Below are 24,782 nucleotides of genomic sequence, written 5' to 3'. Positions count from 1 at the left end.
TTTAGCAAAGGAAAAAGGAGAGTCCATGTTTTCATTAAGGCAATATCAAGCAGGAAGTGTTAATTCCTTGTGTAAGGGCCATGGATGCTTCACAACCTGGCAAAGTCTAGTCCTGATGTCCTCCCTGGTTCTTGGCATGGACCTGCAGTACAGTGCCACAAAATTTACATATAAATAGACAATTACTATCCAAGGAGGGCTACCAGCTCCTACAGTAGGCATTGAAATATTCTGCTATCTTTACATTTAAAAACCAAACTGTATGTTGATTAAAATGGTTTTGTTGTTCTTTAAAGCTAATGTGGAACTGCTATGGCATCTTCAGCCATGGGGGATGTTCAAATTGCAGGACTGAAATTTTAGAACAGCTGGGAGCTTTAGGGTGGCAATGTGATTAAAAAGGAGATTATATAGGAAATCAGTCTTCTCTTTACCCTTAACATGACTTTGGCAAGCTTGATCGCAGCATCCAGCTTGCCATTAACAGGTTTGCAAGGTGCTAATCCAATCAACAGCTGCCTGAAAGCAGAGTTTTTTTAAATAGCTCTTAGGTTTGCAGAAGACAAGATTTTGGCATTCAGGAACCAGGTAAACAGCTGTACCAGGTACTTTATCAGGAAAAATCAAAACCACAAAAGCCCCACACCAAGCAACCCACGTATTTGCACTCCCATTTCATGATACTAGCCTAAATGTTTGCTTCTATGTTGCTTCACTAGGAAAAAGTGGAATGGGTAGGTATTTTTAGAGGAGTGATGGTCTTTTCATGGCAACTCCTCAGAAAATCTTTGAAAATATGCAAAAAGGCAGCTCCAGAGCTCAGCCCAGTTATCAAACAAATAGAGCCCTCAGAGTCAGAGCTAAACATTTCCCAAATCTATGGGATGCTCTGGTGTGTTAGTTTACCTGTTTTTTTTTCAAAAAACATCTAAGATGGAAAACTCCTTGAGACCATATTGTGCTATTGTGAATGACAAACACTGCCTAAAAGAGCTTGCAATCTGAAGGCTGAGAGAAAATGAGCAGAAAAAGACAACAAAGGAGTAACACGGGGATCAAGGTAGCAATGCAATAGGAAATAAAGCATTTTTAAATATTCGATACCAGCATTATGACTCATCCCTTGCATAACCACAGTGGGTTGTTCTTTAAGCAAGTTTCCTATACGTATTATGGCAGAGATTAGTTCTGTGAAAGCCTCTGAAGGAGGATAATCTGGTAGCTCTGTGTATTCTGACAGAGAGATTCTCACATTTATGAAATAAGAGAAAGGGCTTTTGAGGAAGAGGGCAATGACAGAAATAGAAGGCAGTCTCCAAATTCATTTAAAGAAAAAGCTTTATCAATAATATAATCACATCATTGAGAACTTTAAAAAACAAAGCAAAAAAATCCCCCAAATTAAAGGAAAAGAAATGGAATTTGATGTTTTGAGACAATTAATTGGATCTAGAGAATGGCATTAAATTATTAATGATTTTGAGCTATAGAGGGAAGCCACAGAGATGACAGAACTAAGATGCTGCCAGTGGAATAATTTGGAGACAGGTGTCAAAGGAAGAAAAACACACCAAGGAAATGATTGCAAGTGTGTGAACCTAAATCATCTCACTTTTGTCTCAGACTGTCGGCACACACATGGATATTAACACAGATTGGTTGACTCATGGTAGCTTTTGAAAACTGGTAACTTGATTGTGTTTAAGACCTTAAGTAAAGGTAAATCAGACTTATTAGTAACAACAAGCTGACCTGTGGTGCTGTTTACTGGGGCGGAAGGGGCTTAAAAATTACAGGTTTTAAGGAAAAATGGAAATATAACTTTTGACTGTATTTATTAACAAGCAGCAAATATCACAAAGGGAGGATTTTAAATTGCAGAAAGACAATTCAGAAAAAAAAAATTTAAAATACAAGATGCTATGTGTTGATATAAGAGCACAGACAGAAAGACAAAGATGGGGTCAGCTACAAAATTAAAACTGGACAGTAAAAAAGAGGAAAAATGGAAAACACATCTGGGATGTCAACAAGAAAACAGAAAGCTAGAAAAGGAAAGAATTTGCAGGAAAGCATGGCAACCATCATCCCAATTTGTCTCAGCTCAGTTAAAAGTGCCAATTTAGATTCTGTGTTCCAGATCGTCAGTATATTTTTATCTGGGATTTTGGTTCAAGTCATTAAGATTTTCTGCATACTTAAAAATAGCTTCCTTGAAAATTCAACATGAAATTCTGTTACCAGTGGAGAATTCTGAAGAGAAAAAAAATATTTTCCTTGAATTTTATCTTTTATCTCCATACATACAAGCCCTACCTGGTTTTCAAATGTAACATTTTTCATCTACTCCAGATAAAAAATTGAAGGTTTTGGAGCTTGCTTTCTTACTTGTTTTTTACCTTGTTAAAAATGTTGATGTTAAGCATATATAATGAATTTGTCTGTATTTGACTATTCCACATAATCATAAAACATCCTGGGTTAAAAGGGAGCCACAAGAATCATCAAGTCCAACTCCTGGTCCTGGCAAGGGACCATCCCCAAGAATTGGACCATGTGTTTGTGAGCATTTTCCAACCTCTTCTTGAGCTCTGCCAGGCTTGGTGCTGTGACCACTTCCCTGGAGAACATGCTCCAGTGCCCAATCACCCTCTGGGGGAAGATCTTTTCCTAATTTACAACCTTACCTTCCCCTGACTCAGCTTCAGGTTATTCTCTTGGGTCCTGTTAGTGGGCTTGACAGAGAGGAGAAGAGATCAGTGTCTGCCCCTCCGCTTCCTCTCACAAGGAAATTGTAACTGCAATGAAGACTCACCTCAGTCTCCTCCAGGCTGAACAGACCAAGGGACCTCAGCTGTTCCTCACACAGCTTCCCCTCAAGGCCCTTCACCATCCTCATGGTCCTCCTTTGGACACTCTCCAATAGTTTAATATCTTTTCTATATTGTGGCACCCAGAACTGCCCCCAGCACTCGAGGTGAGCCTGCCCCAGTGCAGAGCAGAGTGGGACAATCCCCTCCCTTGCCCGGCTGGTGATGCTGTGCCTGATGCCCTCCCAGGACACGCTTGACCCTCCTGGCTGCCAGGGCACTGCTGGCTCATGTTCAACCTGCCATGGACCAGGACCCCCAGGTCCCTTTCCCCGTCACTGCTCTCCAGCCTCCCACTCCCCAGTCTGCCTGTACATCCAGGGTTGTCCCATCCCAGGTGCAGAATCTGGCACTCGCCCCTCTTAATTTGCATATGATTGGTGATTGCTCAGTCCTCTAATTTACCAACATCTCCCTGTAGGGCACCTCTCCCTTCAAGAGAGCCAACAGCTCATCCTAATTTAGTGTCATCACCAAACTTACTCAGTGTATCAGTATGTCCTGTGTCCAAATCATTGATGAAGTTGTTGAAGAGCAGAGGGCCAAGGTTGGAGCCCTGTGGAACCCCACTAGTGACAGGCCTCCAATCTGACATCACCCCATTTCACTGTAACCCTTTGTGCCCAACCCATGAGCCAGTTGCTCACCCCCCCCATGATGTGTTTATCCAGCTGTGAGTTGGACATGTTGTGCAGAAGGACACTGTGAGAGACAGCATGGAAAGCTTTACTGAAATCCAAAAAGATTACTTCAACTGTCTTCCCTTGATCAACTGGGTGGATTATATTGTCATAAAAGGAAAATAAGTCTGTCAAGCAGGACCTTCCCCTCAAGAAGCAGTCTGGCTGTGAACAACGACTGCATTGTCTTTCAGGTGGTTTTCAGTAACTCCCAGAACAATATTCTCCATAATTTTACCAGTCACTGAAGTGAGACTGACAGGCCTGTAATTTTCAGGGTCATCCCTCTTGCTCTTCTTGAAAACTGGGACATTTTCCAGCTTCCAGTCAACTGAGACCTCTCTGGATCACCAAGACTGTTCAAAAATCATTGAGAGAGGTCTTGCAATGCCATCAGCCAGCTCTTTGAGTACTCTTGGGTGAATCTCATCAAGCTCCACAGACTGATAGGCAGCAAATTTGGGGCTGACTGAGAGTTTATCATTATCACAGTCATGGTACACCCATGCTCAGGGCTCTGGGGCCCCCAAAGCCCATCATCAATGTTGAAGCAAAGGAAGCATTAAACATCTCTGTTTTTCCTATGTCCCTATTTGTGAGGTGACCATCCTCATCAAGTAATGGGTCAATGTTATTACTGGATTGCCTTTTTAAAAACACTTTTTATTGTCCCCCACAGTAGAGTTAGCTTCAGCTGCATGAGTTTTCTCCCTACAGTGGTGATCACTGTCTCTGTAGTCATCCCATGTCTCCTGATCTTTCTTCCACTGGCTTTCTTTGCCTTAGCTCCAGAAGAAGATCCTGCTCAGCCAAGCCAGCCATCTGCCTTGTCTGCTGGACCTCTGACATTTTGAAATTGCCCACTCCTGCGCCCTTAGGAGGTGGTGCCAAAAGAGCAACCAGCACTGATGGACCTCAACATCTTCAAAAGTGTTTTCCCAAGGAGCCTTACTCGCCAGTTCCCTGAGCAGCCTGTGGTCTGGTGTCCTCATATCCAGGGTTGAAGCTTTGCTGGCAGTTTTCCTCCTGTCACCAGAGATTTTAAACTCAGCTGCTTCATGGTCTCTGTCAGCAAAAAGGCCACCAACCACCACTTCATGAGATCCTCTTGTTAGCAAGCATCAAATCAAGGAGGGCATCTTTCCCAGCCAGCTCCCTTAGTACCTGTACCATGAAGTTATCATTCAGATGTTCTAGGAATCTTCTGGACCTGTTTTTGCTAGTTTTGTAGTGATCCTAGTTAACATTTGGCAAGTTGAAGTCCCCCATAAGGACAAGGACAGATGATTTAGATCCCTTAATTCCTTAAAGAATAATTCATCAGTGTCATCATCCTAGCTGAGTGGCCTATAGTAGACTCCCATGATGGTATCTGCTTTATTTGTCTCTTAATCCTTACCCAGAGGCTCTCAACTGTGCCAATGACAACTTCAAGTTACAGCACTCAAACTTAGTCAGCTTTCAAAGGTAACAACTGCTTTTATACGTATTTTTGCTTGCTACCCTTCATTTTTATGCCATAAATACAGTTTTCATCTGGTGAAATAACTATCTTTTTTGCCATCTCTTAATGAGTTAGTCTGACAATGATATACTCTGAAGAAACCGCTGCCATACACTAGTTGTCTACTTATAAGTCCAGATCATCACCTGCTACTGAAATTTTGATTTTCTAGTCATGATCTCTTGTTAACAGCAATCAATGACTGTCGTGACATAAAATACTGCCATTTGCTCACTGCTTAGATTAGGAGAGGTTTTCTTACCAACATCTGTGTTAAACTGTGCACATGAAGACTAAGGAATTAATTAAATTTCCCTCACCCAGGCTTACTGAAAGCTCAAGCCCGTAACACAGAGGTTCATTTGTGATTCAGCCCAGGTATCTATTGTAAACACAATGACCCTTTAAGCAACTGCAGCCTTCCTCTCTTTGATACTGCCAGAAACACCAAGTGAGCAGTTTAGCACTGCATGGCATCATTTATTTCAGGATATAAACACTACAAAAAATACACACATCCTCATCAGTGGGCTAAATCTAAGCCCATTTTCCAAGAGTGTCAAAGCCACGTGAGTCCTTGTGGTTTCAGATGTTAGTCCTTTGGTTAGTCTTCATCCTCATAAACTCCTTGAAAAATATCAGGACTGTTTCTTTATACCCATTACCTATCCACCAGGTCTAGCATAAAACAAAGCAAACTATTTAGGATTTTACCAAGAGGATGAGGCTCCTTTCATGATTTACACATTTCAATTATTCTCATCTGATTTCAAGAATATAACAGTCTGCAATACTTTACATCAATGAAAATATCTCTGGAAAGGCCTTTTGTCCCTCTTGTGTATCACCTATCAAAATAATCTTGAAAAATTCCCCTTCTCCAGCATGTATTTTCATAGGTTTTGTTCTAAACCAAAAATACACCAGTTAATGTATAGATTACATGATGCCAGCTGTCCACATCCATTGGCTCATTTAGATTTGTCTCTAAAAGCCACCTGACCTAGAGCATGCACACAGAGTAGATGAGGGTATCAACCTAAAGGAAGCACTACACGCCTGATTCTCCCATCCCAATCTGTGTGGCTGTCACTGCTTGCACAGCTCCACCAACTGTCCTTTGAAAGAAAGAGAGTGAGACAGAGTTTGTGATTCTGACTCTGCTCATTTTAGGGCACTATTCCCATCTCTTTACTAAGAAATAAGACTGAAGCCTCTGTATGTTACCGCTTTCCATCTGCAAGGCAACACAAGAATGTGAAGAGTATATACAATACTTGTTTACAACAAAATAGTGAAAGTTTCCTAGAAACCATCTGATAGTATGTAATACACAATATTGAATAAACCTAAATGTACTTTCTCAGAGATAAAACAGATATTGTACTATGGATTTATATGAACACTAGAAAAAAGATTGCTTAAATAAAGATGGGAGGGTTAAAAGAGCAGTGTATGTTTTAGGCAACACGGAAGCAGAAATGTGCTTGCTGCTGAAGAGGGTGCTAATGATTAGATGCTAACCTGAAAGGAAATAAAATATAAATGAATTGCAAAAGAAAAACTCAAGGAAATCATAAAAGCAGCAAATGGTGTGGTGAACTTTTATAGCTCAATGTTGGAATATTTTTTGTGTTCTGGGACATTCAAAGGTTGTAAAAGTACAACAGATATTTTCCAGGATAACAACTGATCTCAGGTTTCTAAAATTATTGCAACCTAGAAGACCAAGAATTTTGTGTTTTTCAGACATAAGAGAAACTGATTTCTTTCTGATTCAGAACAGACTTTGCCTGGGTCAGTAAAGCACATTACATCTTATCCCTCACTGAGCTATTTCCTCTTCTAAGGATACACCAAATTTTGGACCACTGGTTGTTCTTCCATATATTGTTGCAATACTGAATGCTGGCAGAAAATACACGTTTGATTGTCCTGCCACTCACACGTCTGAGGAGCCTAGCTCCTTGCTGTTGATAACCTCCTTGTAGATGCTGAGTGATCTCGACTCCAGGCTGTGCAAGCCCCATTCCCTCAGGCTGCATCTGCAAGCCAAGTGATCCAGCCCCAACCATTCTGGGAGCCCTTCACTGAATCCTCTCTGATTTATCCACATCTTTCTCCTGTTGGGCACCAAAACTGGTCAAGGTAAAGCAGCTATGTTCTAATGAATGCCATAATCATCTCCCTGCATAGAGCACCTGTACTGCTTTTCATACAGTAGTCAGGAGTTTGGGATTTCAGAAGAATCTGCAACTGGAAATATAGACTTCTCATAAAAGAGACAACATACACGTTGGGCAAACCTTCCTTTTTGGATTTGCTATGCAACAGTCAACTTGTTCAAAAATTTTAAGACAAGCAGTACTCACACTGTAAAGCAACATTATTAATATGCTACAGGATCAATCAACTTTGTAAAATCCCTCAGATAAAGAGATTTCTTCCACACTACCCTAGCAAGTTTCTGACTACAAGTGAGTCTCCAGCACCTGCAGTGATGAATGACACAAGAATGGAAACTCCAGTTCTGCAAGTCTTAAGGTCTCAAAACATGCTGTGCTAACTTTCGTCAAAGAAATACAAACAAGCCTAGGTCATCCCTAAAAATTTGTTTTCTTCAGGAACTGTGCTGGCTAGAGCCTCCTTTTTCCTCTGTGATCCATTGTTTGCAAATGAAATTAATTTTCTCCTTTAACTCATATGGTTATGCTCAGTCAAAAGTCATATTTCTTCCAGTTTACAAGGGAATCAGTTTCTGCTTGAGGAATTACCACTCAAACATATCAGCTATTCATCTGCTTCGATCACTGCTGGATTCCCGCTGAGGGACAGGAATATGACAAAGATGGCTCTGATATTGCCACTCTGCTGTGCTAATTAGGAAGGCAACTCATATTTTGATTAGAGTTCTAAAGATAAAGAGAGTGAACAAGGAGCAGCAAAAAGTAGGTAGGTGGATGATGGGCATCATTGATATTACCCAGAGGAGGAGCACCATGACAAAGTAGCAAAGAAGGACAAAGCTTCAAGAGGAGAAATATCAGGGTAATATGAGAAAAATATGAGAGAATATTTCAAGCATGTAAGAGATGGATGGCAGGTCAATGAGCATTCCTGAACTTTTGCTAGTTCTTGCCATGCTCCAGTTTAGCAACAGAGATCACAAAAGCAGAATGATATCCTTTCTAGGACGAAAAGTACCATATAAAAATACCATGAAACAAAAAAAATTACCTCAATGTTATTTGTTATATATGGCTGCCATAACAGACTATCTTCCTTTTGGTTTTTATTAACAATACACATTTTTGTAAGATTTAATCACCTCTGTTCTCTATGAAACTTTCCATTAAAGCCAGCCAATAAATATCCAGCAGTTCTAGGCTTCTTAATTGAAGCACATAGCAGAGCTAATCCCACAACTGGTTTTTTTCTGCTTACAAGCATTCAACAGGCGCTCTGTGTTCACCCAGCTTTACATGAAGGCAGTCCCCAAAGTAGGTATGGGCAGAAAAAAATTTAAAAATGCTAAAGAAACCGAGATGCATCACCTTTCCGAGGTCACACCTAGGGCCCACTCAGTAGATTGTATATGCTCTGCTATACCACAGTTCAAATACATTTCTACTCAAAACCCCTCCAAGACTCTCGAGACGCAATGCTGCATTCCCTGGTCAGGTAAAAGTCAGAAGTCACCACTAAATTCAAAACTGGATTTTCACACTTAAAGAAATCTTCCTGGCTCTCAATATTATGCCAGCTAAACTCAGTTTTGGAGAAAAAAAAAAAGGGACTTGGTATCTTATTTATATTTCTTTTTTAATTTTAAACTTATTCTTAACTGATTTCAATTAGGCTAAAACACTTATTACAAAATATTGAAAACTTTCATTTAAGTAAGCCAGAATGTCACTCTAGATTTGCACTGCTCTCCTTCCATTATTCCTTTTGTAACAGTTATTCCATCAATCATCAGCAGTAATTCATACAGTTAGCATCTCCCTTCCTGTTCAAAGTTTTTAAGTTTACAATGCTTAAAAAAAGAATCATGGCTTATTGTTTCTTTCATCATGCAGAAGAAAAGGAAATGTTTGTTGCTTAAGTTGGCACAGTAACACAAGTGTGTTCTTTTATAGCCTCTTGTGTTTTGTCAGTTGTTTGCAGACCTGGATCTTTTCGTGATTTGAAAAGGCATTGGTATTTTTTATTCCTGTTAATTTTCAAAATCATCATAGCCTATGATCTTCATAGCAGTTCCTTCTTGTTTCCTCTCTTGATTATTCTAAAACAGACCTTATTTAAATGGAATAGCATTGCATTCACATCATAAAATCTACCAGAGAAGTGCAGGGACAACACTTCTAATTGTTACCAGTCAAGTGGATCCACAAAACACGTTGTCTAACTGGCAGGACTAATCTCTCCCACCACACTTACAGACACAGATGTCCAGGTTTATTTAAAATAACCCTAAGCAAAACAGCACAATTTGCAGTATTTGGATTTTTTTTTAAATGTATGCATTTTACTGGGAGGCATTTGATTACAGGAATATCTCAAATTTTATCCCTGTGGTGACAAGGCAAAGATAGCTATAGGAAATGGTATCAGCTGAATTATGTTTTCTCCCTCAGCACACCAGGACAGTCCCATCCAGACCATCTCCCAGATGTTCTTGCCTGAAAATTCCACTGAACCTCTGGATCCATGTGATGAGAACATTATTTTGTATTAAAAGACATGGCTGAACTGAATTATTCATTTTTCCTAACAAATCTATGTTCCTGGCAGGAGAGGAGGGGGATAACATTCACGCATGCATAGGAAAACTCTTAGAAGGCAAAGCAGCTTAAGTTATCAGGAATAGGCGTATGTGGTGAGTATTTAAAAGAAAAAAGCATTTTCTCACTGTCAAGTTCAAGTGAAACGTCAATCAGCAAAATCAAAATTTCACATATGGTACTAGGGTCTTGTACAGGGAACCTTATGATTTCACTTCAGCATGTCTGAAGGCCACCCATGTTCTTGCCAGGATGTCTATAAGGAATAACAGAATTACAGCACACAATACAAATTATTCCATTTTAAAAGGAATTAAGGGAAGCAGAACACAACTTTCTTAAATATATGGGGTAAACCACAATGTGATATATATGATAAATTGACTATATTTGAGCAAAAATCTAATGCCTCTTTCATATCTCACTTTATAGATATTATCCCCATATTTACCTGGAATCCAAATGAAGGCAAAAGAATCACAGTGAATTAGATATTAAAGGCCTAAAATTTCAGAATTATACTGGGCGTCCTTCAGTAATGGGAACTAAATCACGGGCAACTGCTGGACAAGATGAAAACTTCTAAGAGTGAGTTTTAACTTATGATGTAAAAAACATGGGGATTCCTCCTTTGTGCCCTGAAGACTTTTATATAGCCTGCATTCTCTCAATGAACCAGACTATCATCTAGTCCAGCCTCCTGCTCAATAGCACCATATTCAAAGCCACAGCAGATTACTCAGGGCTGTGTCTAGTTGAGTTTTGACAATCTCCATGGATTAAAATTTTGCAATTTTACAAGGAGTTTTAGTTTTTAATCTCCTACACCAGATAAAAAAGTAAAGAAATCCTAAGAGTAATTAACATCTTAGGATAAAAAACTCTGAAGTTTGACATTTAGCCTCCAAAATTAGCCTGCTGAGCTGCCTCCACAAGCAGATAGAAACAAGTCTATGAAGTTAAGTGCAAAGTCAATTTTAGTAAAGCCCATTTCTGCACATATAATAAATTTCAAGTACCTCCAGTGAAGACAAAACTAAGTTTGTCACTTCCTTTCAGGCAAATATACTTTATAAAAAGAGATGTAAATATCTTTTTCCTGTCGTACTTAGTTGTTATTTAAGGGAATAGCCTTGAAATGCAGTTATGTTCTTATGATAATCAACTAGTAGTATTAATGTATCAGCCTTGCTCCCATAAGCTGGCCTATTATTGTTCCCTCTGCTTAAAAATTCTTGTAATGGTCTACCTGCCCTTAGACCTCAGCACAAAGCTGAGTAAGAAGCACTCTCATTTTGGATTCCTGAAAAAAAAATTATTTTCTTATACCAATAAAAAATACTTTGATTTAAAGAATTTATTTTTAATAAAAATATCTGTATAGATATTTGTAAAAAACACAGAAATTGCCTTAAAAAAGTAAAAAAATGAAGTGTTAAACCCAATTCTTATTAACTCCATTTGACTGGTTTGTAAACTCTAACACAACTCTAAAACTCTGTTGCAAACCATAAAATATAGTACGGAATTCTAGAATTTTAAATGCCAGAAAGTCCTACGCATTGCTAAATTAAAACATATAGAATCACACTGTGTTGTAAATGACAATGTACAATGAAATGTGCACAGGAGAATTTCCCAGAGATTTTAATCTTTCATTTCTCAGAAAAAAAACTTTTAAAACATCTGGTTCCTATGGTTCTGTAGTTACTGCAGTGAAAACATCCAAGTTTTGCTAAATTTTCTCCTGGCAGAATCTTAGACATTAATCTCGTCAGATATGTATCAAATAATAAACAATAATAAACAAGCGTGGCTGTCATTACCCGCTGCTGCGTAAATAAACGACTTGCTTTGAAAGGTCAAGAGAGCAACAAGCTATCTAGACTGCCAGACACCATCTCACACACCATTGATGGGAGAGTAGTTGTGCTACCCAGGATAGAGCGTCTAAAACAGGCAGTCTGCTGCACCAGGCAAGCAGGCGCGGATGGCAGACAGCGCGAACATGCCTTCTTGACTTTAGCTTTCCATATGTGCTGTAGGGAAGTCACGATTTCAATTTTGCACATAAAACATCTTCTGCTAACCCTTCTGCTACCCCTTCTGCTACCTTACATCCTTCCACAGGCTAAACAACGCAGACATCAAAATGCATGTCACAAATACTTAACTGGAAATCAAACTTTAAAATAATGCTATTGTTAGAAGCAGAACATCGGGGTCCCTGCAAGATCTGGATTTATTTTGTACCATATTCATGCACAGCATATGCATGTCCCATTTCTTTAACTAAAGACATTCAAGCCACCTTCTTCTAAATATCTTAACTTTTGCATGTAGGGCTCCCACCCCAAGCCCTATATAAATTGACTTAAACCACATGCCATTAGTATCTTTTACCCAGAAGACTTCTCTAGCTGAGAGACGTCTCCTGACATCTAATCAAATAAGAACTATGAATATATGTGGCGTAACAGGGAGGAAGTTGTAAATAATTCCCAAAAGCCTGGAAACACATACACACACACACACACACACACACAAGGTGTGCAGAGGAATCCAAGAATTAAGTATGTAGCTACATAAATCAGAGAAGCCCAATCAACTAGCTTGTTGTTAACTCTGTACTGCCCTGCCTAGATTACTGCTCCTATCATTAGCACTTGTTATGGCTACACTAGCTTCATTCAAATTCCTCACTGAAAAATAGCCATTTTTTTAATATCAAGACCTGTAAAGTAAATGAATATGGAATAGAAGAACTCAACTATTCCTGATAGGTTATTTTGTTTTTTTCAAAGTCCATGCTGGCTCACATCACTGACATAAACTGCCTCGTGCAGCATGAGGTTGATCAGCGCATTGCCCGGAAATAGGCCATTACCATGGCCATTTCCTTCAGATGGAAATTAACTGAAACCAAGACCAACAGATGAATTTACAGATTTCATCAGGACTTGGTGCTCTCAATACACTCAGAAGCCAGGTCCTGTGAGAGACTTCCTTCCCTCCTTCCCACTGCTGTCTCACAAATGGAAAAGTAGCTGAGAGGTTCAGAGCTCCCTCAAGCAGTTTGGTGGGGGGCACGCTCCACTCATCTCTACCCTTTGCTTCCACCTTCATCTTCCATCTTGTAGTAAGTAATGGAAACAAAAACCAAAAAAGGGAGCTATGATAAAAAAACACAAACAAAACACTCAGCACTGGTGAGGCCACACCTGGAGTGATGTATCCAGTTCCTGGCTCCCCGGTAAAAGGGAGGCATGGACATTCTGGAGAGATTCCAATAAAAGGTCACAAAGATGATGAAGGGACTGGAGCATGTCTTACATAAGGAAAGGCCGAGAGAGCTGGGACTTTCAGCCAGGAGAGGAAAAGGCTCAGGGCTTTTTGTATATAAATAGTTGAAGGGAAGGTACAGAGGATGGAACCAGGCTCTTCTCAGTGAGGTCCAGTGACAAGACCAGAGGCAGTGGGCACAAACTGAAACACAGAAGATTCCCTCAGAACATAGGAATGTTTTACCATGAGGGTGGCTGAGAAGCGCCACAGGTTGTCCAGGGAGGTTGCGGAGTCTCCCTATCCTTGCAGATACTCAAAAGCAGCCTGGAAATGGTCCTGTGCCCCTGGCTCTAAGTGGCCCTGTCTGAGCAGGAGGATTGGACCAGATGACCTCCAGAGATGTCTTCCACTGTCAACCACCCTGTGATTTTGTGACAAGTGTTCACAAGGCTGTTCGCCCACATCATCTGTGTATATGATTTTTAAGTACTTTGATTTTGTTACATTTTCTTCATGTTTGTGAGGTAAACTGTACTGGTCCTGCCAACCCAGCCCAATTTCCACACTCCACTTCTCTTACCCTCTACTCCTTAAGCAGAAACAAATTTCTCATTTTCTATTTCATCACCTGGAGCTGGTCAGTGAGGTTGGTTTCTAAATGTCAAAAACTGCTTGATTTCACAGGTGCCTCAAGCACAAACCTGCTTCTCAAACATGATGCACTCACCATGATCCTCTTCCACAATAAGAGATATGCTCATTCCCTTCCTTCATTGCGTTCAGACACCACTCGGCACTAAACCAGTGCAAAAGGATCCAGATAAATTGCAGTCATTGACTTGCCTCATATTTTTTGTTGGAAGTATCTATTTCTAAAAGTTATTTCCTGAAGGGAGAAACCTTGTCTTTAATCTCCCAGAGCTCCATGCACCCCAGGACCCCATGTTATGAACCAGGTATTCTGAGTTCTACATGAGGGACAGATTATCCACTGCTCACAGACTCACGTACATAACAGGGCCTACACCTTGTGCCTCCACCCTTGGCTTCCACAGAGCTCCCCATCTTTTTATTGACTGTTCATGTGTTGGATTGTGGGCCCAGAGGTAGGGGAAGGTCACATACACTATAAATACCTTCAATATACTGTCAAAAATAGTCTCCATCCTCAGTCACTGAAATTCAAATTAAAGACAGGAGGCAAGGAAACGGGAGTGATATGAAGGTCAAACAGTAACATCATTATTAAAAATCATTATTAAAAATCTACTTCACATAAACTACAGGAGGTTAGATTGAACACTGTTTTTTCTCTGGGGAAAAAAGTACAGTCACTACAGTTGTGCAAATCACTAACTGAGAAGTACACTTGGTGTCTTGGAAGTAACACAAAAATGATCAATACTTTCCTCTGCATTGTTTTACTAAGGTTTTCCTCTCTAGCATTTCCCTATTCTAAACTGAAACTGTTTCAGGAGCCACTCTGCTACAGGATCGAAACCAGCAGCTCTCCCAGGCTTCCCTTGGGGAAGTCCCAAAACTCATATGCAGTGCTTAAAACACAGCTGCGATGTCTCTGAGCTAGTCATGGGGAATGATGCCATACAGAATGACCCTCATTTTTCCAATTTAGGAAAAGAGAACTGTATTGCTTCTACACTTTGGCTGCTGCAGAGAATCCACAGGAAAAAGGCTTGCTAAGGGTGACTGTTTCACAAATTTACATCCAGCTCTGGATGTGAGCCCATCTATCTTCACGTATAAGCACTTCTTTCCTCCACATAAGAGTACTTCTCACTGAACACATGGTTTTAGGCATGAATTTGTGCATCTGTACAATGTGATGCATTCCTTGTGCATCTGTACAATATTTACAGTTGAAAATTAACCAAGTGCTATTGTCACTAGAAACAAATCAAGTGTCTCCTAAAATTTAAAGATAAAGAATCAAAATATCAAGGGTTTTGTCAAAGGACGGACTCACGGCTCTGAAGCAAACCTCAGAGACTGAATTGAATTTGACTGCCTTTCAAGTCTGTACTTCAAGTTACACTCACAAGTTGTACAACTTATCTCTCTGAACATAACATTAGATGTTGTTGCCTTAGGTTGAACTAAGGTGAACATGGAAAGGTCATTCCAAAACCTTATGGTTAAATTTTTACAGTGTTCTGCCACACGCAATTTGCAGAACTGTCCTTGTCATAATAAATATGCAATTCAAGGGAGAGGTTCCCAAAGAAGCAATTCTGATTTATGATTTTCAGATACATTCCCAGGTCAATCCACAGTATGATGAAAACTACTGTTGCTAAACAGTTACAAGTGACTCTCTTCAATCTCAAACAACATCCTTTTCTCCCTTCACTCAGTTTCTGAAATAAGGTAAGTAGCAATGTCTCAGAATAAGCACATCATTGTGTTCTCCCTATTTGTTTCTAGGAGAGGTGGGGTTTTCCCTGGACACAGCAAAATTAGCCCTCTCAGCAGAATGCCTGTACACACAGAATTGAGATTTGTCTGATTCATGAAGAGCAGTCAGAAAGTAACTCTTCTCAAACGTGAATGACATTTGACTGCTTCAAGATATTCACCTTCTTTAGAAATTTAGCAGACAGATTTTCATACTTTTTAGAAGATAATTCTGCCCAGCAGGAGCCATGAGTAAAACTGGCATTTATCAACATCATACTTAATAATCCATAAGAAGTACTCCATCCTGCAAGAGGACATAGGCAAACTCAATGGAAGTGAAGCTTTAATTTAAATAGACAAGTTCAAAACTTTTGCCTGGAGAACACAAGTGACAAATGCTGGATTTCCAAGGCAACCAAAACATATGCTCTGGACATCACAACCAATTCACTGGACTTATATAGAGGTTTCCCACTCTTTGTACGGATATTTTCCAAGAAAAATATCTATGGAGATCAAAAAAAGCTAAGTTTTGAGTTTCTTAGGAAAGTTAAAAACTGATTGCAAAAGTCTGAAAGTTGCATGCAACAGAGTGAATGAAATTAAATTATTTTTCTTAAATGACTAATCACCAAGAAAACTTCTTGCTGCCTCTGAATTATTCTGCTAAAAATATAGCTTTCCAATGATTAGGTTTTTTGCAGAAGAAATCATAATTAACCCTACACTTACCATCACAGTGTTGGATTATGCTAACACAACAGAGCCCGAAGTCTCTGCCAGGCCAGACTGCCATCAGGAAAGCGTGATAAAACACTAAAGGTGTCCCGTGCCCAACTGGGGACAAGTCGGTGCCATCAGCACTGGAACACCTCCACCAGGGCTCCAGGAAGGCTGGAGGGATGCGGCTGGAGGTGCCCAGCACCCAGAGCCCTGGCAAGGCCCACCTGAGGAAGGAAGAGCAGATGCTCTGCAGCCACAGGGAAATGCTCTGCTGGGCAAAGTGTAGCCTGGGGGCACAGGAGAGCCTCCCAAACATGCAAGCACCATCTAGAGTCCCATCATCCCTTATGTGGAACTCAAAGGACTGTTGGGAGTAAGTTTTAGATGCTTTTGTGTTGGGAGGGTAATGCAGACTACGATCTACCAGACATCTGTGAAAAGGAGCTCCTTCTTTCTGCTTCATTTTTGAGGAACTACTCCAATTCTGTTTGGTTTATTTATTTATTCGCTTTAACCAGAGGTTTATTTCGCAAACAAACAGGAAAAGTTATGAACAAACAAATTACAGCCACAAATGAGACTGCTGGATCTGCAGCTTCTTACAGTTTCCTGTATTTATGAAATAAAATCGCTTACTATAGTTAAACAGATCTACTTTGCCAGGTATGTGGCAAGGAATGCCTAAAAAGATACTATATGTTTATTTCATCAGTCATAAACACCTTAATAAGCATCTACCTGAAGTTCTGAAATGTAATGTGAAACACACTGTGCATGCCAAGTTAGAATATTTATTAAAATACTAATGGAAATAGGAAATGACCACTGCTGCCTGGTTTTATTATTAATTTCAAAAATGTAGCTTTTGTCACTATGTCATGACACTTTGTTCTTATTCTTAATATGAAGTGGTCATAAATCCCAGCTTTTTTCTGTTGATAACTGGTTCTTAAGCAATATTATCTTTGTTAGCTGAGCTTGGTAGGAGATGGCATCAAAGTTGATTATCAGTGCTGTCAGATATCTAGACTTACTATGCACTCAGAGTAAGCTAATAACCCAAGCTTGTTTACACACAGGAACAAAAAGAATGCAAAGTGGACACCAGATGCAAAAGCTGGGAGTACCAGTCTGTGGCATTGGCATTTTGCTATTAAATTCAACTGAGTTGGAGTATCACTTCAGATACTCACATTTCTGCACGTGCATGTGCATGCTCACGTGGACATTCGCGTGCACGTATGAAATGCGAACAGTGGTCACATACAGTTCCACTTGTCTATTACTCTGCTTAAAGATTGAGCTTTAAGAGATGGATTTACTGAATTCCTCTAAGAGATGCTTTAATGATGCTATGTTTCTTTTCATCAGTGGTCTCCTCCCTAGGATAAAAATCAAATTTTATAAGCATAGATAGAATGCCTTAAACCTGTTTTAAATTGCTTTAAATTAATAGTAAACTTAAAATTAAACCCTGAAATTCTTCACTGTCACTTTTCACTCACTTTGTCCTTCAGTCACTCAAATAATTGTGTGGGAAGATAAAACAAATGCCTTTTCCACAGAGCAGAGCATATGGCTTCATGAACAACAGATCTGTACAGATAGAAGTTTCACATTGATTTAGCTTTTGCTGAACAATAAAAGTGTTCTTCAAGCTTTATGTACACCATCTATTCTATTTTACTTATCACCGAGTAAAGCAAACATCTTGGTTTGTAGTTTGGTAGTCTGGCTACCAAAATAACACCAAAAAAGTGCATCCCTATTTTCCCCTGAACTATCTTGCTCTAAAGAAGAAAAAACCCAAATTATATTTTAGTTTGCACTTAGTGACACATTTTGTTTGAGCAGATCATTACACTGCAGTTTCAGGGACCTACAGAGATATCAAAGAGAACAAAAGAAAAAAAAAATTACAAAACTCCAACCCCACACAATTAATGGTGGACTCCTTACTTTTTCTATTGATGTTATTTCACTTTGCACAACTTTGTAGTAGAAAAGGGACTGGAATGAGATGGCCCACCTGCCTGGGAAAGGTGTCTCAAACATTAAACTACTTTCTATGACACAGAATACTTCCATATTTTTTAGAAGCTGAAACAGCATCAGAGAAAGATTGAGATTTGAATCCAAAGCTCTAACATCATTCTTCAGTCATCTAGGTTATTTTCAAGAAATTTTAAAATTTCAGACTCATTTGCTGTATAAACCAGGAAATAACTCCACAGGATACAATGGAATGAAGAGCAAAATGCAAAAAATCTGTTAAGAGAGATTTGCAATGCTTTACAAATATCTAAATGTAACCAATTAAAAAAAAAAAAAAAGCTTCAAAGTTTGACACTCTCTTTTGCTTTATAATCTTTATACACAAGTAAATGTTCTATAGCATAATCACTGCAATGCCAGTGATGTGGCTTACTGCTTTGGAAAAACTAAGTTCTTTTCAGTTCCCTAGCTTTGTTTGTGAAAGTTTGTGCAAGTCATACACACACAAACGAGTTCAATGCACAGACAGCTGCACTTAAATTATTTTCCTGAATGTCTTCCACATTTCTTGCATCTCAAAAGCATAGCTGGTTGGAATTTAAAAAAGGGAAAAAAAAGAAGAAAAATAATCCAAAATAACTAAATTAATTCTTTGAAATGTGTTGTAGAACCCAGACTGCCAAAAAAGGCCCTTTCATATTTCAAAGAGCAACTTCAATAATCAAAACAAAACATTTGCAATTGCCAGTTATATGCAAAGAATGTGCCACTTTTTAGCACGTGAAATTTATTTTGATGTCCTATAGTAGAGTTCATAGATATTTTTCAGTGTCATTTTTGCCCAAACCTCCTTTGGACTCAGTCACAAATGTGTGTGGGTGGAAGAATCCATCCATTTTGCTTACAACGTAGCACTTGAACCACAGGCTGCAAAATTGTAAACTTTTATGTCAGCTAACAATGTCACGCAACAGTGTGGAGCTATTAGTGGTTTCCTTCTGGTCTTCTCTGACATCATCAACTTATTTCAAACACTGTTTTACACACATACTCAACTAAAGAGTGTCAGATTTTAATGTGGGTGTGTTTGGAGTTTTTTAAGCTAGCTCTTTTGATGGACATTGCAGTACATTACAATGACATGCTTTGAACTGTACAAAAGAAATGGTTTGGCAACATCCCCACAAACACTCTATTAAGGCCAGTTCCATAAGCTCCTTGTAGTCTATCTACATTACAAAGTATGAGACAAATTCTGAATTATTTGGAGGCATGGGTTTGCTTAACTCCAAAAGCCCAAACAGCCTCATAATGCTCAGTAGTTAAACATTTTCAATATCACCACAATGCAATAAACAGGACAAGGAAAGAAAATTCAATTTTATCTAGCAAATAGTATCTCACTACTTGAAGAACTTGAAGAAAAATGTCCTATTTAAAAAGCAAGTGAATTGGTGACTACAAAAGTTCAACCACAGACAAAACCGCAAAGTTGCCCAATAAACTCTGAGACAGGAACATTAAAAGTAAATAACAACTGAGAAAAAAAACCCCTTAGTTTACATCTTACCGCTTCGTAATCCTCACTGCCAAAAAGGTACATAGTTACACCTTCACAGTCTGACACCAGTTGCCCAGAGCGCCCAGTCGCCTAAAGTCAGATCTTCCACTGCATCCTCAGCTCCCGTGTCCCAGCTGGACAGGCTTCCCAGGCTGCTTTCCCACGCCTGGGCTGCTCCTGAGGCACCGGGGCTCTCGGGCATGAACTCGGAATCTCTGCTGCGAGGGCGGCGGGACCGGCGGGATGGAAAACTGCGAAACTCCGCGGGCGGCAGCGGCAGCCCCGCGTCCGTGCGGAGCCGGGCGGGGCGGGGAGGTGCGGGGAGCCCCAGCCGGGGCGGTGCGGGCAGAGGGACGGGGCGGTGCGGGCAGCCCCAGCCGGGGCGGTGCGGGCAGAGGGACGGGGCGGTGCGGGCAGAGGGACGGGGCGGTGCGGGCAGCCCCAGCCGGGGCGGTGCGGGCAGCGCGGGGCGGCAGCGGGGGGCGGCAGCGCCGCGTTCCGGTCCTGCCCCGCCTGGCGCGACGCCGCCCAAATTGTGTGCGGGGAAACGCGCAAATGGGGAACGCGCGAATGGGGCCCGCGGAGCCGCGGACGGGACGGGAGAGCCCGGGAGCAGCGGAGGGGGCGGCGGAGGGGGCAGCTGCTGCGGCCGGGCGAGCCGGCAGCGCTGGGTGAAGCGCGGGGAGCTCGGTTCACACGTACCCCTCGCTGCTCTGACAGTGCTGCAGAAACCCATGGAGCTATCTCACTATCTATCTCTTAAAAAAAAGAAAAATCTCTTCTGAAAAACAAACAAACAAACAGCCCAGAATAGCTTCCCTTTACTATGTTTCACTCACTTCATTGCTTCCTGCCACTGATTAGTCCCAGACTGCTCTGTAAACACGGTGTAACTTTATCTCTGTAGCACAATGGCACTCAGGTAACCGAAAAGTTACACCCGCTGCCTCCAGTGCACGGGAAGCGGATCCAGCACACAGTACCACACCGGGAGAGAAGAATCCATGGACCCGCCTCGCTCCTGGCCAACTTCTACTCCAGGCAGAGCAGGCAAGAAGGAGTAAAGGCAGCCAAAGAGCAGGATAAAACCAGTAAAAGACTTCAGAGACTAATCACCAACTGCATTCCCAAACTAATATTAAAATGGGGCTTAAAAATAGATCCCATTAAAGATGGTTTAGGAATACAGCATAAAGTAAACCAGGCATGCAGAAATACTGCCCTGTGGGAAAGGCTGTTCTTTACAACTGAGGAAGAGGCCATCAGTCAGCATCCAGTAACACCGACCAAAACTGCTCTCAAACAGCATTATGAAACCCATCCCTTCTCAGCTCGGTCCTCTCAATTCCTTATAGTTCATACTGCTGCTAGCACTATATCCTATAACAACAACTATACATAAGCACTAAGAAAAAAATAAAGAATACGTAACATCTTAAGGAGGAAATGTGTGGGTGTATGCTTGCCCATTTTTATCTGTAATCAAGTTAATATAATATACACATCTCATTACATGATACCATGAACATACCCGGCACAGAAAACCAGTTTGTGCTACTCAGTTTCCTTCTCTTCACAGAAGAAAGAGAACAAGACCTCTTTCCTAACAAAAGCAGCAAATGAAGCAGTTCAAAAACATTGTAAATATCTTCCCTGTTCCTTCCCCTGCATGATCCCCTGCTTATTTTAAACAGATCTTGTCTTGACTACCTCAGTTTCTTTGCGTAAGTTAGTAGAATATTCTTCTCCCAATCTGCTTTCTCTGTCAAAACAGACCTTTAGTCCTCTGTTGACTATATGTGATGTGACTCATGAGTCTGGATTTTTTAAGTTCTTGTATGTATCTACAAGCAGAGTTAAACCCAAGAAAATGGTTGGAAAGGGGAAATTAGAAATCAGAAGACATTAATTTTATTTCTAACCATATGTTTACAAAATAGCATTAGTTTAATCTGTCATCTGAACTGGTCACTTCGCCTTATATCAACTGCAAATTATGCTTCAAACGAATAACATCATAATAGTGCGTTCCCAGAGAGTAAATAAAACATGCACCATTCCTGCATGGAGGCTAACAGGCATCAGACACCTCTGCTGGAATGCAATAATCACTTGTCCAAGTTGGTTGCTCCTATTGATGCTGAACGAGTGTAGTCACATATACTTATTAGCTTTAACGTAATTGCCTAAGCTTTCCTGCACAGTGTTTTTAGTAGTGAAACCACACCTGTCAATACTAGGCAAAGCCAGTGTCATCACACATTACTTTGCTTGTCTGATACAGCTCTTGTAAGCCATTGGAATTTGGGCACCGTAGCTTGATTGCTCCCTTTTGGTTATGGCTCTCACAAGTACATTTGGAGGAAAAAAAACCCAGCAGGAACATTACAAGTACTCGTAACATCAAAAATAAGGAAAACATATTGCTTTCTATGCATTAAAAATTATGATAATTTAATTTTTTTAAAACTCATTTCATCAGCTCCTGTGCTTTGGGAATGAATATGAAATCAGGGAGGATTGCAGTTCACATATACTCAACAGAGACTTAGGGCATTATTCAGACTGTCACCATAAGTGACTTTCATGTCGCAAGTAATTCTCACTACAGACAGTACAAGCAGCCAGAGTCTGGCAGCTTGGACAGTAAATAAGCTGAATTGCTCATTGCTCTCTTCAATTGAAACATCATGACAGGTACCAAAGTCTGTCTTAGGGCTCCACAAAGCAAATGTGCACATAGCTTTTATGGTTCAAGAGTTAAAAGTCTGCAAAAATGCCACTTCTGTTGAGGGTGTTTAAACTCAGCAAAGCACTGCGGGATGACCTGTGCTCCACTCCCAGCTAAGTGACAGCACTGGGTTTTTGCTGCACATCCTTCCCCCAGTAGTTTAGTGTGGCAAGGGACTGGCCAGCAGAGGGTGGGCAGTGTCTCACCAGTGCTGACCTTTGCAGACAGAATGCCATGATCCATACAGAAAGAGTGAGCAGTGAAGGGGAAGAGATGGGGGAGTGGGAGGGGGGCGTGGAGAGGGAGACCGAGGTTGCAAAAAGGAATCTGTGAACAATGAGGCTGGAGAGGTGGTGGAATGGGAAAAGCAGAAAACCAGAGTGCAGAACAAGGATGGATAGAAGCCGTGTGACCCACAGTGAGGAGAGTCTGGAAGCTAGGCCAGAAGACAGGAATTAAGGTTATGCAAGAAAATTGTTCATGGTAGGCAGGGAGAAAAATAGGATTTGACAAGACCTTCATAGACAGCTGGCTACCTGACTAGCCTAAAGCTAGGAGGTAACCAGGGAGGAATGGAATGGTGTGGACCAAGGCAAAAATGCTGTGATGGGATGCCTGGGCAGAACTGGCTGATCAAGCAAATATGGGCCATTGGAAAGCCTGTAAGTTGGAGACTTCAGCAAGAGACAAAGTTGCTATCCTATTTTTGGGATAGTAATAGAACTGGGATACAGGCAGAAAGTGTCAAAACCACAGAAACAGGTCTATAAAATGGAAGGTGGAAACAAAGCTAAGGATAGAATTGCTCCTCTCCCTCACTGGCATTTTCTAGCATGACATGTTCTTGCAGATATGTGACAGAGAGCTACACAAATGTGGCTTGATGAAGACTGGCCTTGAGAACCAGCATTCAGACTGAAGAAAAATAAAGTACTGTGACTGTGAGAGTCAAGACTACAGTCTGAAATGATTAAGTAAATCACAAGGATAAAATAAATCACTTATTCAGCTTTCTACTGCATGCAAGCACTTTAAAAGCAGCTCTTGCTCATCTGTAGAAGCCAAGACAGCAACAGCAATATTAATCATGTGTTAACAGAGGCAAAGAGGTACAAACACAGATGTGTCAATATATGTGGACTTTGTTTTCCCTGATTACTTCCCCAAATTTTGTTCCTTTCATAAAAATCTATTGGTGTATAGTACCTGGTGGCAGGGGAGTAAAGAAGACAGAGCCAGACTCTTCTCAGTGAGTCCTAATGAAAAGGCAAAAACCAATGAGTATTAACCGAAATACAGATGGTGATAGGGTTTGTTTTGTTGTATATTTTTATTTTACTGTGAGGGTGAGAGAGCACTGGCACGGACTACTCAGGGAGGTTGTGGAGTCTCAATGCTTGGAGATATTCAAAAGCCATCTGAACATGGTTATGGGTAACCAGCTCTAGGTGGCCTTGCTCTGAGCAGGTAACTGGAATAGCTCCAGAGCTTCCTTTTCACCTCAACCACTCTGTGAAACCCTAAAAAAAATAAATTTAAAAAAAGTCTGGTTCACATTGGTATTTCAGGGATTCCATCTCTCCATTTTAATTTTCAAGGATTAAGCATAATGACTTTTCAGATTGTCAAAGAGAATAGCATTTAACTCTGGTATTTAAACCCTGACCCATGTCTTTTAAGCATAGCTATGAACTGTCTACACTATAAATAGCTTTGTATATCATAGTACTTCAACACAGTGCCTTTGGGAAAACAAACAGAAAAAAATGCTGACATGGTTGTCAAGGTTAATAGACTAAACAGACCTTTCTTGATAAACAAGAATCTTTCAACTTGTATCCAACAGTAACAACATTTTTTTCTTCAGGAACTCTAATGGAAAGCAATTGACTCTCTCTTAACTAATTCAGATTCAAATTCAAATCCCAGTGAAGAATGTCAACAGCTCGTAACTCCTTTACACAGCTAGCAACAAGAATTGTCTCTTGTAAATGTGAATGTCTCATTTTAAGGGAAGTTCTGGCAAAAAAAACTCTGAATAACTTTTCCCTCTCACATATGGGATGACAGAGCAAGAGCTATTTCACTTTAATTACCCTCCATTCAAACCATCCCATCCCACACCAGCACTGAATAATTTCTTAATAAGGTTACTTAAATGTGAAAATGATGATTAGCAATTAATTTTTTAGTTTTTCCTATGAATTTGAGCTCTCCCATTGATTTTCTCCCAT

At 40.4% G+C, this 24,782-nt stretch overlaps 1 protein-coding gene across 14 annotated transcripts in view; it reads right to left on the bottom strand.

The window, feature by feature from the left end:
• Positions 1–24,782, bottom strand: part of LOC125327582 (voltage-dependent L-type calcium channel subunit beta-2) — a 248,532-nt gene that overhangs the window by 90,900 nt on the left and 132,850 nt on the right. The window contains exon 1 of one of the 14 annotated variants that reach the window (XM_048307352.1): positions 19,827–20,106. The exons of the other annotated variants lie outside the window; for them this stretch is intronic. Within the exon in view, the coding sequence (XP_048163309.1) occupies positions 19,827–19,859 (33 nt within the window). The 5' untranslated portion in view covers positions 19,860–20,106. Of the gene's footprint in view, positions 1–19,826; positions 20,107–24,782 lie in introns of those variants that run through there. 14 annotated transcript variants of the gene reach the window in all.

Source organism: Corvus hawaiiensis, chromosome 1 (assembly GCF_020740725.1).
Source record: "Corvus hawaiiensis isolate bCorHaw1 chromosome 1, bCorHaw1.pri.cur, whole genome shotgun sequence".
NCBI classification, from domain to species: domain Eukaryota; kingdom Metazoa; phylum Chordata; class Aves; order Passeriformes; family Corvidae; genus Corvus; species Corvus hawaiiensis.
The sequence above is the reverse complement of the archived record's forward strand: the minus strand, read 5'-3'. Positions and strand labels throughout refer to the sequence as shown.